This window comes from Homarus americanus, unplaced genomic scaffold (assembly GCF_018991925.1).
Source record: "Homarus americanus isolate GMGI-L3 unplaced genomic scaffold, GMGI_Hamer_2.0 scaffold39155, whole genome shotgun sequence".
Taxonomy (NCBI): Eukaryota; Metazoa; Arthropoda; class Malacostraca; order Decapoda; family Nephropidae; genus Homarus; species Homarus americanus.
Window position 1 is genome coordinate 4,724,921 of NW_024737042.1, and position 18,303 is coordinate 4,743,223.

At 42.9% G+C, this 18,303-nt stretch overlaps 1 protein-coding gene across 4 annotated transcripts in view; it reads right to left on the bottom strand.

The window, feature by feature from the left end:
- LOC121872610 overlaps positions 1–18,303 on the bottom strand; it is a 169,674-nt gene that overhangs the window by 108,328 nt on the left and 43,043 nt on the right. Inside the window, exon 1 of one of the 4 annotated variants that reach the window (XM_042375487.1) lies at positions 13,971–14,062. The exons of 2 other annotated variants lie outside the window; for them this stretch is intronic. In XM_042375487.1, the coding sequence (XP_042231421.1) occupies positions 13,971–14,054 (84 nt within the window). In that variant the 5' untranslated portion in view covers positions 14,055–14,062. Of the gene's footprint in view, positions 1–10,540; positions 10,712–13,970; positions 14,063–18,303 lie in introns of those variants that run through there. One more of the 4 variants, XM_042375491.1, reaches the window with a different exon arrangement.

Genomic DNA, 18,303 nt, shown 5'->3' on the forward strand with positions numbered 1-18,303 from the left:
CCCACTAATTACTGCTGACTCACACATACGACCTAACAACAATAATTACATCTAAAACATAAACAAACACAATATTATTTTAAGTGACAAACCTATACCTCTTCAGTGATATAGATAAATAAATAACATTAATCTAATCACAGATATAATGAGCGTATTATTATGCAACTTAATGTCAACAAAGGACTGGGTATTCAAAACAAAAAATACGAATTAATAAATGACGAAAAATACTGTAAATAAATAACTAAATAATATCAGTTTGGTTCCCTAGATAACAACCCTCAACATTATGAATTAAGATCTGGTAACAACAACCACAAAATCTAAGTTACAAGTTGCCCTGTTTGGTGGGAGATCAAACTCTATGGCCACCAACACTCTAACATCAATTTCAGTAACACACACACACACACACACACACACACACACACACACACACACACACGTACGTTTGACCAAGAAGCTGGGTACAAAAACAAGGATGATCATGAATTACTCTGCGATACTACTACTACTACTAATAAGCATAATAATAATAATAATAATAATAATAATAATAATAATAATAATAATAATGACATCACTCACCACTGTCTACTAAAAACACTGTTGGCGGCTAATTACGTTGTCTACAGTGATTCTCAAACTGGTATGTGAGTAAGGTTTAATCCGAGCCCAGACTGACAGACAATGCGACAACACTGACAGACAGACAATGCGACAACACTGACAGACAGACAAAGCGACAACACTGACAGACAGACAAAGCGACAACACTGACAGACAGACAAAGCGACAACACTGACAGACAGACAAAGCGACAACACTGACAGACAGACAAAGCGACAACACTGACAGACAGACAAAGCGACAACACTGACAGACAGACAAAGCGACAACACTGACAGACAGACAAAGCGACAACACTGACAGACAGACAAAGCAACAACACTGACAGACAAAGCAGCAACACTGACAAATTGACAGACAAAACTGACAGACAGACAATGAGACAAGACTGACTGACAGACAGACAAAGCAACAAGACAGACACAGAGCGACAAGACAGACAGACAGACAGACAGACAGACCGACAGACAGACAGACAGACCGACAGCGCCATACCATAAACTTTGGAGGTCGATGATGTTTACTCGATACAGTCAGTAGTCATGCGTGAGGCTCGGCATTCCAGACAGCACTATATCTTGAGACAGTAAAAAACAACTTACAGGACGGACGGACGGACGGACGTTTAAATAATAAGGGAAAATGATGATAAATTAATAAGACAGACAACAGACGTGTTAAAACCAGTCAGAGGCCAAATTCGACAACTGGAAGGCCACATACACGCACGCCGGGTAACACATCTATTAGGCGGAAAAAGACAGACAGGCCTGTATGCATGCAAATGAACATACCTCAGGCGAGCAGATGTCCACGAAGATGAAAAGCACTACGGTTATTACTTCTCACTTGCTTCGTATAAGGTTTCATAAAATCAAATACACACACACACACATACACTTGCATGTATAGTAACTTGGTTCATAATGCAGCTCAGCCTTAGTGGAGGTGCACATCCTCCTACACACAGACCTGTCTTGTCACTAAGGAACACAGCACATACCCTGGTCTTGTCCCAACACTAAAATTAATTGGGACCTCTGAACGTGAAAGGTTACCGCATACTATAATTACATTAGAGAAAGAACACCACAGAGGGGCGGCGAGGGGGAGCCCGTCATGTTGTGGATAACGGATACACCATAACACCGTCTCTGCCTCATCATTAACAGGGACCACTGGGCTAGGAAGGTCAACGTGGATAATAATCATATTTTAGAGAAAACACCAGCTAGAAATAGCACGGGGAGGGGCACCTCGTTCCTGCCGCCGCCACAGTGTCTGAGAACAGCTAGACGCCTCACTACAACGTGACTGTCAACCTCCCCCCCCCCCTCGTTTATGAGGGCCGCCGCCTGTAACCCCCAACAACTCATGGCGATATTTCCCGACTTATAGGAAGTTTTAGAGCAAGAGTCGTCTATAATTCAGCAGTCAATTTATGCTCAGTTGCAGCCAAAGGCAGGCTACGATGTCTTTGTGTTTACCAGATACCCGTCAGAATTATGCCCCAAATCTCAACTTGGATATCTTTAGAATATCGAATTACTTTGGGAATTATTGAGAGAATATGAAAATTCCTTCACTTCCTGAATTTGTCTAAGTTTAGACACATCCCTTACACTTGATAAACATTCATCAGTCAGGTCAAGAGAGGTGCGCCTTGAGCTGATACTAGACAGGTGTCCCTCGGGTGACATGACTATCATAATGAGGATATACTTGTTAAGGACATGAAGATTTTGTATATTAAACCTGCAGTTCTAATGACTTGAGTGTAATTAGTAAAGCATAATTGTAAGGAATGAATACAATAGAACAGGGGTGAAAAGAATACCACAAAACATTAAAATGGGTAAAATAATTTATGAATCTCCTGAGTGTGTATATACACACACACACACAGGTCAACAATTCTGATAAACAAGAGAGATCTTGACAAACATTTGCTTTTACAGAAACGTAATAAATTTAATGTTTCAAGGTTTACATTCACTACTCCGCCCTGAAGTAAGTTTTGAAGCCTTAAAAGAAGAGGAAATGTCACAAGTTGAGACATAAAAGACGCGACGGGTGGAAGTAAACCAGGTGACACGAGATAAATTGTATATTATTTGAACAATAGACATGAAAAATTACAAAACTTAAATTAACTTCGGGAAAAAATATATGCAGTATGAAAGCCGAGTAGCAGATAGTAATGGCTTAATGCAGACAAAGCATGTACCGAATACTAAAAAACCCCAATGTTTTAGTCTGGCTTAACACATAAAAAACACTGACTGGTCTCTGGTGTTCCTCTGTTATCAGTAAATGTTTACTATAATACCCAACCATACTGACAAGTTTTCACCAAAATGTATCGGTGCTTTACAGCCTTATACAATGTCATGCTTTATGTTAAGGTGCGGCTGACGACGGTGAGAAGTGACACCTAGGAGACAAACCGGCAACCATAAATTCATTGATTTAACCACACCCCTGTTCCTTATAAACCTTCAACAAAAATAATGGTTATATACACAAGACCTTAAGAGTCAAGGCGGTCCTTAAACATATAACGCGGGGTAGAATCAAGGTAAAATGATCCTAATTATCAATTTACAAGACGGCCGGGTAAAGCTCCCAAGATTAAGATTTTCTGATTCGCTCCCTTGGTCAGTTTTTAGCAACCGTGACCTTGACCTTTGGGAGTGGCGCCTCTCCCCCTTGCTGGAAAAACACAGGCACGTGCACATTCCACAGTGCTACGATGACACCATCCAGGTTTAAAGACAAGCTGATTCAGAAAATCGAGGATTAACATACACAAAATCATGGACGCATACACATGCGCGCATTTTCTTTTCGCCTGAAAAGTTGAACGAGCTGCACAGTACACTATAATGGTTGCGCCTCGTATAACGAGGATGGCCGGCCCTAGGGCCACCAAGGCGTGAATTTGTTTAACTGGAATACGCTGGATAGTTTCAAACATACTGTAGGTTGGATGGATATATGTCAGCTAATTTATCCCAGTTTTTATGATTCTCCCAGAAACACCAAAAATGTTTTACACCATGTATGAACTATACCACAGAGCTTTCAAGTTCCGAAAATGTCTACCAAGTGCTGTGCGCTGCCAGACATATGATACACACGCCAAGTGCCGTGCTGCTAGACGTATGATACACACGCTTACATCTTACAATTTATTTCTTATAAAAATATCACAGAATTACATTTTCAATGTCAAATTGCTCTGAGAACATACAAAAAATTTACTATTAGCCAGACGTAAATTGTCAGAATCTTATTTTCCAGCAGTCCAATACGTGATCCCTGACTGGTGACTGTGTCAGTGTGATGTATATATACTCATTTACTACACAATAATAATAATAATAATAATAATAATAATAATAATAATAATAATAATGATGACAAGAAGAAAGAAATATAGGATTGTAATATCAGGAAGGGAGGAAGATGTATGGCTATTTATGGGAGGGAAGAGTAGGATAATGTAGTATAAGACGAAGTATGTGGAAGCGAGGCAGTGGGGAGGAAAGAAGAAATAATGGAAAAGACGGAAGGGAGGGTAGGAAATGTGTGTATGTATGTATGTATGTATGTATGTATGTATGTGTGTATGTATGTATGTATGTATGTGTGTGTGTGATGTTTGCAAAAGTAAATTCCACTGAAAGGAATACATAAAACATAAACATATTCACCATCATAATTTTTCATCTAAAAATTAAACTCCGTTGAAAGACAAATGAATAAGAAAATTAATACATTATCATATTTTTCATCTCAAGTCCTACACTTTTACCCCTTTGATTTTTTCTTTCATTCTTCAAAAGTTGACATTTGTATGGCACTCTCTGAAACAATCTGGGAGGCAGAGACCAACATCACACTCAGTGCACATCCAACGAGTGATTTGGCGTCGTCTGTTACGCCTTGCAGTGTGTGCACATACATGACACCCTCTGCGTGGCTTGAAGCCGACACCTGTTGTAGGGACTTCTGCCGGGAAGTGCCGTAGAGTTAGTCCTGTGGGGTTTGACACGACAGTTGAACTCCTACCAGGCCTTGTGGTATGAATCGGCAAACTAAATTTTGCAATCATTTGCTTTACTGAAGTCCAGCAGTGGTGGCCTTTGGCCTGTTTTCACAAGTAAGGTGTAGTAAGAATTTAATACTGACAAATCAAGGATGTGAAAGAATTTTGTTTTGTACCACTTTAGAGATTTCCTCAGGCAATCAACACTGGTGACCATCATGTTAGCTTTATCAACAATAATAATAATAATAATAATAATAATGAACGGTTTATTGAAAAGGTTCTGCAGCCCGAAGGCTGAAAATATACATTGGACAAAAATGACTTATTACATACAAAGACATGGGGTGGGTGGGTCGTTTAACAAAAGCTTTCATTTCTGAAAGGAGGGGGAACATAAATTGAACATACAAATAATTATAGTTTACAGTTGATGGTCCGGGCCTGGACTGGTCATTGAGACACCAAGTGGTGTAGTGTTCACGTGGTGTAGTAACTCGTCCTCGGGTGTTGATATGAAGGACCTCACGTGGTCATGGAGACACCGGGTAGTGTGGTGTTCACGTAATTCGTCCTCGGGTGTTGATATAAGAACATAAGAAAATAAGGAGTCTGCAATAGGCCGGTTGGCCTGTGCATGGCAGCTCCTGTCGAGAGTTACTACCACTCTCTATCACCCATGAATCTATCTAGCCTCCTTTTGAAACTTTTGAAGGACCTCACGTGGTCATGGGGACACCGTGTGGAGTGGGGTGGTGTCACAGTAACTTACTCTGCTGGGTGGTGGTGTGTTTTCTCGTATTGAATTGAAGGTTTATTTAGCCAGAAAAACACAGATACAGACTGCATAATAATAACAATATTAACATGGCTGAGCCAGTTGAGAACCTGAGCTCTCTTTTAGGCACCTGATATATACTATACATTTATCTCAAGGAAGTATTATGTAACATTTAGTATCATCTGGAAAAGTACAATAGCATGGTGGTAATGAGTACATCTCACAGTGTTACCACGGTTATCACTTCAATATTTTTTTTATTATTATAAGTATATACATAAATTACATTGGAATTGAAAAACATAAGTATAATGGGGGAGCAGTACAACATGGGTTGTACAGTATTAAGGTTGAACAAGAGGACAGGGCTGTCAGGATTATGTCTAGTTGGCTAATATGTTTATTGCAATGGGAATTTCTTATCTATCTACGTGATAATTTCTGATAAAACGGTTTTGATGGTACAATAAAAGCAGGTACTGTAAATATAGTAGATATTACAAGAAATATTAATACTTAGACAAGAGATATTTTTTAAGAGATGATTTAAAGGAAGGGAGCGTAGTCTTTGCTGGGATGGGTGGGGGTAAGGTGTAGTCAGGTTCATAGCCGGCCCTCTGTTGTTCCCAGGGTGGAAGGATTAACACCCCCTGGTCAGAGGATGGCTCCCAGGGGTGCTTATATCACTGGTGGGCCATGACTCTCGCTGGTACTGCCTAGTGCTGAATTCACTGGCTTAAACGCTGTTCAACACTGATCCCACTTCTTTCCGAAACGAAATTGTCACCTTTGATTATGTAGATATCCCGGTGGTGAGGATGGGTCAGGGAGAGGGATATTCGCAATGTATATTATATTTTACAATAGGCCTATTTTACAGTAGGTTTATTCCCGTTGCTAAATTTTGTCCGTCATAATGTGCTTATATTTCCAGGTATTAGTATTACTCGGTTTTAGATATTCATTAAAGTCTTTGTAATCAATAATGAAGGTTTTCGGTAACTATTCACTTCCACCTGTAATAAAATATTCCACTTCTTTACTCATAAATAAACAGCACCAATAAATGTCAAGCCTCGTTGTCTAACATCCCAATAACGTTTACATATCGTCAGACACCAATAAACTACGTTCCCTCATCACAAAGCATAAAGAAAAGCCTAAATAAACACTAATGATGAACGATGAATATTGTAAACGCAACAATTTGATCTATAAAAGCATGAATATTTCGAGTGTCATTATACTCTTGTCGATAGCTGGTGTGAACGATGTTTTTCCTCCCCACTAAAGATCCCACATCAAAGCTGCTTACATTGCATATAGATATCAAAATCGTCAGACAAATAAGGGGAAATCTGAGGCTTAGTTCACCAGCGTAGACCCGCGCCTTGCCTTAGCAACTGGTGTGCTCGTCTGAGTTGTCACGGTTGCTAGGTGCAGAATAGAAGTTTTGTTAATGGTAAATAAATCAAATTTTACTCTTTACAAACATATCCCTTCTTATTACCTTTTTTACCTTTAATAACTCAACTTTTATTTTCTACTAAAATATTTTAATATGGCTCTTATTTTTACCTTTTTTTTATACTTTAGTTTATTATTTTGTTCACCTTCTCTCAAGTATATCTGTTATTATTGTTCTAGGTGGTTCATTTATTCAACACTTTCCCTCTGTTTCCCATGTTTTTGTCTCGATATTCTTCGTTCTTTTTTTCCGATCTTTTCCGTTCATTTTCCGCTCTGTTTCCGTCGTGTTTCCGTCGTGATTCCTCAAAATGAAATAGTACAATGAAAGAAGTGAGAGACAAGGAGGCCGTAGGGAGAACAAAGACAGAGAAACATAAGAAAAATGAGAAATAGAGACGGTGAGAAAGATAAGGAATAGACGTAGGAAGAAGGTAAATATATACTGCAATTAGGGAGACAGGGAAGGTATATAATCTTGGAGAAGAGTCATCTCGGGTGAAGACAAAACCCCTTGGCCAGAAATGGTGGAGGGAGTATAAACATATACAAACTATCACTAGATTTTCAACACACAACATAAATGCAGGAGAGGTCGGCCACGCTCATTTAGATTGGCAGTAAAGATCCCAAACCAGACGGTGTACCCGGCCAGCACCCTGAATCACACACACACACACACACACACTACCACTGATCGCCTCTTACAAACCACAACTAAAAAAAAATAATGTGTAGAAAAATACAAGGAGAACTGTATGCATCGCTGCCCATAACCCGGATAAAAGAGACTACACCGACGGCTTATATATTCCAAAGGATGCGTTTTCCGAATCACATAAACGGCCAAACGACCCCCATCAACTGGACGACCGAGCCCTAGACCCCAATCTTCCCAAAGGTGGTGGCGGTGGTATGGCGGGTGTGTGCAGTAACTATAAGTAGTGGTTAGTTACTGTGTGTTACGATCGTGACCATTGCTGCGCTCCTGAGTATTGGCCGTAAGTAGTGTCTGCCGGGCATAAAAGTGTTTAAGGGGAGACGTGTAACAGCTGTACGTTTTGCCTCCCCACACCTTCCTCCATGATGCATATACTATATTCATGAGAGGCCACGCGGCTTCTCACAGTGCATTAAAGACCCGCACATAAAGCTATAAAAAAAAGTAAACCATTCGTGCAGAATACATTACAGAAACACGAGGCACGGCAGGTGAACACGATGACGACGGGACAATATAACATTACAAGGACAACACACAAACAGGAGGAGACGAAAATATAGGACCAAGTAGGGAAAACCACCAGATAAGAGAAACAAAAGATATCAAAGTTAAATGAGATACCTGGGCCACAACAACAACAACATTACAAGGGCACAAGTTACAGATGAGATAACTTTGTAGGAGTGGTAGGAGGAGGAGGATAAATTAAAATACAAAAAACAGTTGGTGGTTACAGGTGGTGCTCACGACACACTACATGGTGATGACGTAACTCTGAATATATGCATAGGAAGATGGATTTAAAATTGGAAAGAGGAAGACAAAGATTAATATATAATGAGTATTGGAATGACGTCAATACACACAACACTGGCTGACAGGAAACAGGGGAGGAAGAGTGGGGAGGGAGGGGAAGAGTGGGGAGGAAAAGGAAGAGTGGGGAGCAGTGGGGAAGAAGGGGAAGAGTGTGGAGGAAAGGGAAGAGGGGGAAGAGTGAGGAGGATGGGGAAGAGTGGGAAGAGTGTGGAGGTGGGGAAGAGTGGGGAAAAGGGGGAAAGTGGACAGGAGAGGGAAGAGTGGGGAGGAGGGTTTTCATTGTTTAAAATCATCTCACGTCACCTTACCACTCTGTGCACTTTGTATAATACGTAAAATCTAGAACACCACCTTAAGTCTCTCTCTCTCTCTCTCTCTCTCTCTCTCTCTCTCTCTCTCTCTCTCTCTTACGTTACCAACTATTTTTTTTACATTTCCCCTACCACCTTCACCTTCTCCTTCACATCCTCTCTGTTCTCCTCCTTCACCTCCTTCTCCTCATCCTCTTTTTCCTTCTCCACCTCTTTTTCTCCTCTTCCACCTTCTCCTTCACTTCCTCTTCCGTCCCCTCCACCTCCTCCCTTTTATCCCCCTTTATCTCCTACACCTCCCCTTCTCCTCCACCTCCTCTTTTTTCTCCTTCACCGCCTTCTCCTCCGCCTCCTTCAGCCATTCCCAGAGGTTAAAGGGCGGCTCCTGGAAGCTACCTGACACATCACCTGTTGTTAAATCAGTTAGTCCTTGAGGATTGGCTCTAAGTGTTCCTCTTGCAAGCTTTTAAAGAGATGACAAAGACAACGGCAGAGAGAGAGAGAGAGAGAGAGAGAGAGAGAGAGAGAGAGAGATTATTCCATGCATTCAACTGTTCCAACGTTCCGGAGGCTTTAACCAATTGAGGAGGATGGATAAAAGGCATAGCTATAACCCTTTAAGGATGGTAATTTACGTGATAATTCCCAAGAAAGATAAAATCACCGTCCTCACAAAAATTATTAAATCACCGTTCACCACCCACTGTTATTGATTTAAGGTAATAATGGTGATTCAATAACCAGCCAGGATCAATAACCATCGTTCACAAAGACTCAGCCTCTAAACACTACATAACTTCTAAAAAGTAAATAACGAATAATTTTGTAACACTACGGGAGTCAGGATGTGAACTCGTGAAGTGCTCTGAGGGGTACAAAAAATTTGGAGGTGCGGTTGGGGGTTAGGTGCGGCCAGGTTATGCGTGGTTAAAGTTAGTGGGGTTAAATAGGTGGGGTTAAAGGAAAGGCTAAAGAAAAGTGGCTAAAGGGTGCGGCTGGGGGTTAGTGCGGTTAAAGTTAGGTGCGGTTGGGGAAGGTTAGGTGCGGTTGGGGGTTAGGTGTATGGGGGGTTAGGTGCGGTTGGGGGTAAGGTGCGGTTAGGTATGCGGCTAGGGGTTGAAAGCATGAAGTTAGTACAGTTAGGTGCGGCTAGTTAGTGCGGCCAGTTAGGTGGTTGGGAAGAAAGTGGTTAGTTAGGGTGGCTAGTTAGGTGCGGTTGGGGGTTAGGTGTGGTTGGGGGTTAGGTGTGGTTGGGCGTTAGGTGTGGTTGGGGGTTAGGTGTGGTTGGGGCTAAGTGTGGTTGGGGCTAGGTGTGGTTGGGGCTAGGTGTGGTAGGTGCTAGATGCGGTTGTGGGAGGCGTAGTAAGAGGACGTGTGGTGGTAGTTGAAGTAAGACTGAATTTGGTAGTACTAGTTGTGATAAAGCTCGTTATGGAAGGGGTGGTTATGGCAGTGCTAGTTATGGTGGGGTCTGGTTGTGGTAGGCTGGCGGAGGAGGAAGAAGCAGTGAGGGACAGGATCAATACAGCCACCTCCAGAAGCAGCCGTCTGGACCAACAGCACCAGAGGTAGTGTGCTCCTCGCTTTCCTGGTGGGGGAGACACACGGCGCATGCCTCGCCACTCATCAACACACCCACGTACCACACTAGAAACTATACACCCAGTAATGAAATGAGAAAAAATCATTAGTGAAAGGGATGAAGGAAGTGTAAATAATAAGCTAACTCAAACAGACAAAACTAGGTTACGAATCACCTGAAACTTGTCTCAGGTGGGATGACACACACGTGGGGCCGAGATCAGCAACAGCGATCGAATCCCCGATGCACCTGGATGGTACAACTGCAGACGAGAGGAAATTAAAACCGAGTTGGTCGGCTCTGACGCTGCAGCAGGCACGCCCCCCAGGGGGATACTGACGGCGGCGCTGCAGAAGATCGATGGTGGAGGCCAGGCCGGGGCAGGCACGCGTGGGGGCGGCGGCTGGTGGGCCCACTAAAACCTCCACCAAGGCCTCCCTATACCGCCTTACTACGCAGTCTCCTCTACCACCCACCAACCAACCCACCCTGCATGATTCACACACACACACACACACACACACACACACACACACACACGCACGCGCGCGCGCGCGCGGTTGGTATGCTAGTGTGTATACTACCTTGTCTTCAGTGAACAATGTCAGTTAATACCAGATCTAAAAAGAGTTAACGTAGGCTAATGTACCTCATTCACCGACACAACTTGGATAAACTCCCACCTCAAAAATTAGTTTCCTCGAATGTGAATTACAGGGTATTAACATCAACCACAGAAATGACCCTCTACGACCATTACCTGACAACTATCCCATCAACCACACCTCTGGCAATCGATTAAAAAAATATATCACTACCAGCAAAAGTGACTCCAACCACAAGCGCGCACACACGCTCATACATGCACGCATACATGCACGCTCGCACGCACATACGTGCATGTTCGACTCTATCTTGAACTTAAAGCATAATGCTGCTAACATTATTAAAATACTATCAGAGTTCTTTCCGATAATGGCGGAAGATTTGGAAGTCTCCTTTATCCCCGAGGGACCCAACAGTAGCTTTTACCAATGATGAAAGAGTTAACGGGTTTTTTTAATAAGCACCCTTTAAAAGAACTATCAGTATCATACAACTTATCCCCTAACTTTCTGTTTTTCTCCAAATCATTTACAGAACTTTGGGAAATTCTTTTAAAACAGATATAGTAATTTACCTAAATTTCGTGCACTGGTAAAACACAGCGGGGACATGAGCCGGGAGACGAGTGGATAAAAACCGTCGTCTGGACTTGACAAACAAAATAACTTACGACACTTTCTTCTCTCTCTCCGTGACGTAATTCGGCCGATTCATCAACGTCATGGTTCTTGTCGCAAAAGAAAAGGATATCATTCAACATTTCCAAAGCTTCCAATTAGGGGGATTAAACAAATTATGACCGGCAATCTCATCGAGTGAATTACCGTTGGGGGGGGGGAGGTCTCATTCTGAATTAAGTTCTTGAGTAGTCATCCTCGCCTCGATTTATTAAGACTCTATTTACTTGGCCAAGAGAAGATCAAACACCAAATTTGTCCTGCACATGATTGTCACAACACGACCAACACCCTGAACAACACCGTCACAACATGTAATCACAGTCGTTCCAAACAACACAAAACAGTAATGTTACGGATAATAAGCAAGACGTGTAAACCTTAGAATTACAACACTGTGCTGATGATGACATTACTGCTCCTGGTGTAGCCCAAGCCACGGTGACACAGTACCCAGGCATGAGGACCTCAACACCTGAATCGTCAATAACTGAAGAATGTCAATACAATTATAAAAACCGACACAGTACCCGCATGAGGACCACAACAGCTGACATCTCGGTTACTTGAATGTTAACAGAGTATGATACCGCAGTACCCCAGTACGAGGACCACAACACCGCCTACAGTAGTTACCTCCCCTACCAGCTGCGTGGCCTACCACTAAGTCCTTGCCACAATGCCACGTAGCTCACTCGCCTCGCTACATTTACATCATGGGTTGATCACATCCGGTGAATGGCGCACCAGAGCTCACCCACCCAGCCTGTTCTCACCAGTTATGTTTGTACACTCACTGTCATCCCCAGGTATTCCCTCTCATTGCCCTCAAAGCTTTTATTACTTGTTGTCATTACGTGTACTTAACATTCCTCACATTCAACGCACCTCCATCTTCCAGCCAGACACATACACACAAACACACAAACCATCGTAACTCCGGCAGTGTGCCTGTGCATGACTCACGGGAGAGTGGAGGGAGGCAAGTGGCCACATAGAGGGAGGGGCCACAAGGTACGCGCAGCCCTCAAAACTCCCACGTTCAATGCATCTCCGGCGCGTTGCCACAAACGTAGCTCACCAAACATCACAACTCTGAGAGTCAAGTCCGTGTGTGACTAACAGGAAGGCTGAGACAAGTGTCCACACGGTGCATAAGAATCTGAAAAAAAATTTGCACGTTCAGCGTCTTGCTACAAACATAACGCAGCAACCTCGAGACTCCGGCAGTTATTGTGTGCATGACTCACAAGACGGTGGGGAGACAAGTGGTAGCCAAGCAAAGCACACTGTAAACATGGTGCACAGGACTATTACACTGTAAACATGGTGCACAGGACTATTACACTGTAAACATGGTGCACAGGACTATTACACTGTAAACATGGTGCACAGGACTATCACACTGTAAACACGGAATTCTCCGGACAACACAGCGGCAAAATCCGGCAGGTGCCGACAACAGGTAATAATACCCAAACACAGCATCATCCACTCCCTTCCTCTCATCACCCTCATACCATCACCGCACTGCTTCCCACTCCCCCCCCCCGCCCACAACAGGAACACCAAATATGCTCCTTAGATCAAACCGCTCCACTAGTGACAAACATTTCTCCCGCACCCTAAAACTCATAGAAAGTAGTGGTGAATTTGGCCATAATAACGTTGATAATGCTGATTACTACGCAATGAAACACGTGGGGGCGAGCATCACCTCCAGCACCCACCACACGACGCAGCTCGACACATGAAGACACCTGCGTGGTATGACCAGCTGACACCTGACCTGCCCACCTGTGACCACACCACGGCCTCCCTGCCTCACGAGACACGCCCACTGCAATTTTACATTTACTGTTTCTTTTTTCACCTCACTTGTTTTTTCCTCACATCAGGTAGAGTTAAGGAATAAAATAATTTCTAATGAAGTTGTACAGTCAACGGGACACGGGAAAATAAAACATTCACAGCCTCTTGTAAGTCGCCACATAACCAACGATGACCCACATGCCCATAAGAAAAGACAAACAAAATCACGATATGGGCGACTACAATTTGTCTCCTGATTAAACACACACACACACCAACCCAGGACCCCAAGATACACATAACCAACCCAGGACCCCAGGATACACATAACTAACCCAGGACCCCAGGATACACATAACTAACCCAGGACCCCAAGATACACATAACCAACCCAGGACCATAAACAATAATACCTACAAAACATCCCACGAATGTGACCACAAACATCATCATTAATACTTCCCACGCCTCCTTATGTCGAGCTCTGTCCTCCAGCCACTGTCTACTTACTCCAAAGGTCCAACAGCCGCTGTAGGAACAACAGCCGCTGCAGTAAGGCCTCTCCAGCACCACCTCACACCGCCACCTCCACATCACTGGCGTGTCGTAATACTCTTTATTTTCCCCACCACTCTACCACCTTTCAACACACACACACGCACGCACGTATACACTCATACACACGCTCGTATATATATATATATATATATATATATATACAGAGCTCCAATATAAACCTGAAGTGTCCCCCACTTTCCACCGCCTCTCTTTTCCCTGGTCTATACCATCATTCTTCACGATCAAGGATCTGCACGGGTTATCCTGACGTGACTTGGCGGTGGGTCCCCCTCCCCAGTTCTTACCCACAACGCCTGTATACAATAAGAACATTCCAGGAGTGAAAATGAAACAAGAATTTGTTTGGTGTTTCTTCCCAAACAAGTCCCACACCCAAAAGATCAAACACCCAACAACATCAAGCACTACACTTTCTTCAGACTCCTGCCCCGATCACAACACCGCCTCAGCTATCTGGAGCGTCTGCACCTCATGGAGGTTTCCCACGATTTTCTGACGGCTATTCTGGCAAGCTTCCAGTAACACGTGACTACCATTGTTGCAAGCACTGCCGCCACACCGCTCTATCAACCATGTTACTGTGTTGTCCTTCAGCAGCTATGAACCGCACGTTGTTGTTTTATATTCGAAATGAATGGTGAGGATTGTGAAATATTTATTTATGGTCTGTCAGAAACTTTCCTATTGCATTCATTTTTCATGTAATCCACAGGCTTAGTGTGTGTGTGTGTGTGTGTGTGTGTGTATGAATGTGTGGGGCCCACAAAAAGATTGGGTAAAGTCTGCAGCAGCTGCTCACACAGTACAAGGGGCACTTGACAGGCTAGTAATTTGTTCACCATTCACTTGTTATTATGTACGTATCTTGCTGTTTATACTAACTGTATCTAGTAGTAATAATAATAAAGGTATATCTATATCATCTTTGATGTCATTTTTTCACATTTCTCCATCTTTACTTTCTGGTGGATTAAGCCGTCGATCAACAATGTCTGGGCTGCAGCTGGACAACCTTCCTGAAGACACTCAGCCCTCGGGAAGTTTTAAGACAAACACTCAGCAAACGCCGCTCTTAATGTCTGAGAGGTAGCTGGTCATAACCGCCTCATCCCCGCCGGTTGAGTTGTGATCACGTGAGAGCTCTAAGCCAATCAACGCTCGTCACAAAGCACCAAACGCCCTGTACCAGTTTAGATGAGGAACAATACATACAGTAGGCTGGCATTAAGAGAGTTTGAGGTCACTTTCGACAGTCTATTGTCATAAAGGCTAAACCACCAAGCCGCAAGTTAACAAAGATCAAAACATTAACAGGTTTAGACACGTGTGAGGTCAGTTAAAACATTCCGTCGTACAACACCACCGGGGAACAGTTTAACGGCGGAACACAATTTAAACAGACGGAGACAGCGAGTGTGAGGGTCAGTTTCGACAGACCATGTTAAAGGCCACACGAGACCACAAACTCAACACAGCTTTTAAAACGGCGTTCCAAAAGTAATTTGTTACAACCCACCCACTATATATATCTCCAGTTGCACACACAACTGATAACAAACATTCACTACTGTCACAGATAACGAAGAGTTACCCCCGTTTGAGCAGTTAATCTGTTTTCAGATAGACTGGCGCGAGACAGATGTGGCCGAGCAGGATTCTCATCACTAAAGCGGATGGAAACTTGTGCAATATATGAAAAAAGAAAGTTGATGTTGCAACGGAAGTGTCACCGCCACGAGTCCAGATAATGGTAATAGGAGCCTGATAATTTTCCTTCAATGTATGACACGAGGCTCCAGATCTTCTGACCAGAGATATAAACTTCAATTTAATTAATTTTCCTGCCTGTAATAGAATGATACTCTCTCTCTCTCTCTCTCTGTGTATATATATATATATATATATATATATATATATATATATATATATATATATATATATATATATATATATATATATATATATTCTCTCTCCGGTGTGTGTAAAAATTATTTAACCTTTGTGTATTTTATCAAACCTATTCGTCCAAACACTCACCCCCGTAGTCGTAACAAGAAAGTGTCCTCTGAAAACTGCCATAACGAGTCACAACATATAATAAATAAGGCCGCCAGTAAGTGCATCTTTGAGGGGAAAAAAGTGTTGAAAAATAAAAGCTTTCCCTCGGCTTCGAGAAAAAATAAATAAATAAAAAATTCCCAGGATTTCCAGACATGAATGGAATCTTCTCATAATTCCAGGCTTTTGTATGGTTTCCAGACTCCTTCAATATGAATTAATATGAATTAAATTATTTCTCCTTTCAAACCTGTGAGTCACGAATGAAAATACCATAACTCTTCAGAAAATATGACTTTAAGGTAATTTATCTTCGGAAGAATAATGCACACGAAAACAATAAGGGGATGGTGTTCACTTAAACATGGCTGCATCGGTAGTAAACCCGCGGTGTGGTGTAGGGAGCCAGCAGCACAGGTGACGCTCCCCTGCATCCACCTGCTGCTGTTACGTTCATCATACTGAACCACCACCTATACTCCACTCACCAGTACAGGCACCACTACCACCGCACTCACTAACACCACACTCGTCACTTCCACCAACTCACTCACCACCACACCCACTACCGACACCAGCTCACTTAACACCACAACCACCTACAAATAATTCATTACCACCCATCACTCACCACCACATAAGTAATCAACTCCTCCAGCTACAATAATGACCCCCACCACTACGCCTGCTGCACCACTAAAGCACCACAACAGCCTCTCACCAAGACACACACCTGCACCATCCTTAACACTACAAACAATTCAATCTTACAACCTGCTTAATAATCCCCCTTTAGGTGTTCCCCATATTCACCAAACTCCCAAAAGGCAAAATCAGCCCAACCAGTCTCCTCACGACACACAAGGCGCCACGAAGGTGTTCTTGTTACCAGATGTGACAAGGTTCTTCGTTTCTAGATGTGACATAAAGTCGTAAGTCCATTCAGCACCACAATGTGTTCCATGGATGGACACAGTACTCAACCAAGGAATAGACGAGCCGACGAGCGTACCAAAGATCTGACATATTGACAGACATATGAAGTAGCCTCACCATCCTCCCCCTATCATCTACCATCACACATAAATGTCGGTAAACTCATTTTAACCTTCACTATGAAATGACGACAGTTGGATCTAGTCATCCATACGACATAATCCGTCCCCTTCACCCGGTGCCTTACCAAACTATCCAATCCTCGTGTAAGCTCTCGGTAACATATGGCTATAAAAATGACCCTTAAATTAATCAAAGAAACGTTTTATTGAATAACTTTCCACAATTTACTTTTCCTCGTTTAGGTCAGATGCGGCGCTACCTCACAGCTGATACTGAAATCGAGCCTTCCTATCATAAGAGAGAGATTGAAAGTACACTGAATATGTAAAGTTTTTTTTCACAAACAAGTCGACTGACTTTACAGTGTGAGTGTTGAAAGAGAACAACTCGGCTCAGCAACCAGTGGAAGAGTGAATGACCTGCCGCGGACAGCAGCAGCAGCAGCAGTATTGTGATCGACTCCACCCCTGGCCTCCGTGTTCTCAATGCCTTCAACCACACCCCTCCACCGCCACCCTTGGTTGTTGACTAGGCTGACGGGGCACACACACACACACACACACACACGCCAGTACGAACCCAAGAAAATGAAGACGATGACTTAAGGTGGTTGCAGGGGATAGGGCCACCACAACCAGGTAAGGAACGTAAACACGGACCTGGGGCTCGATGCTCTTATGTTCCCACGAAGATTTTTCTTGGTGATTGAAGAAGTAAGTACCCACCTAACTGGCCGACTTACGTTCAAACCTAAAAAAAAAATAACTTAAAAAATGCTATCAAATTGCATTCAGACATTAACCTAATTAATTACCTTCACTTAGCACCAGTTACGTGGCATAATTAACACCAAGTCTTTGTGAATCAGGATCCCAGGCTTCCAGCAGTCCACTACATCACATCATCCTTTACAATGAAGAAAATGCCAGGAATTCCGCGAAACCACTTCCTAAAATTCCACTCTTACTGTAGTGGGGCAAAAATCACCGATGTTCACTTGCACACAGCGGAGTTTAAATAGCGTGTAACTAAGAGAAAAATACCGGGGAAAAATATTATTGTTTTTACCGGGTGTAATCATCAATGCCCGGCTTTCCTGATCAGACTGACGAATGTTTTTGTTTTTTCGCTTGGGGGAGTTTCTATC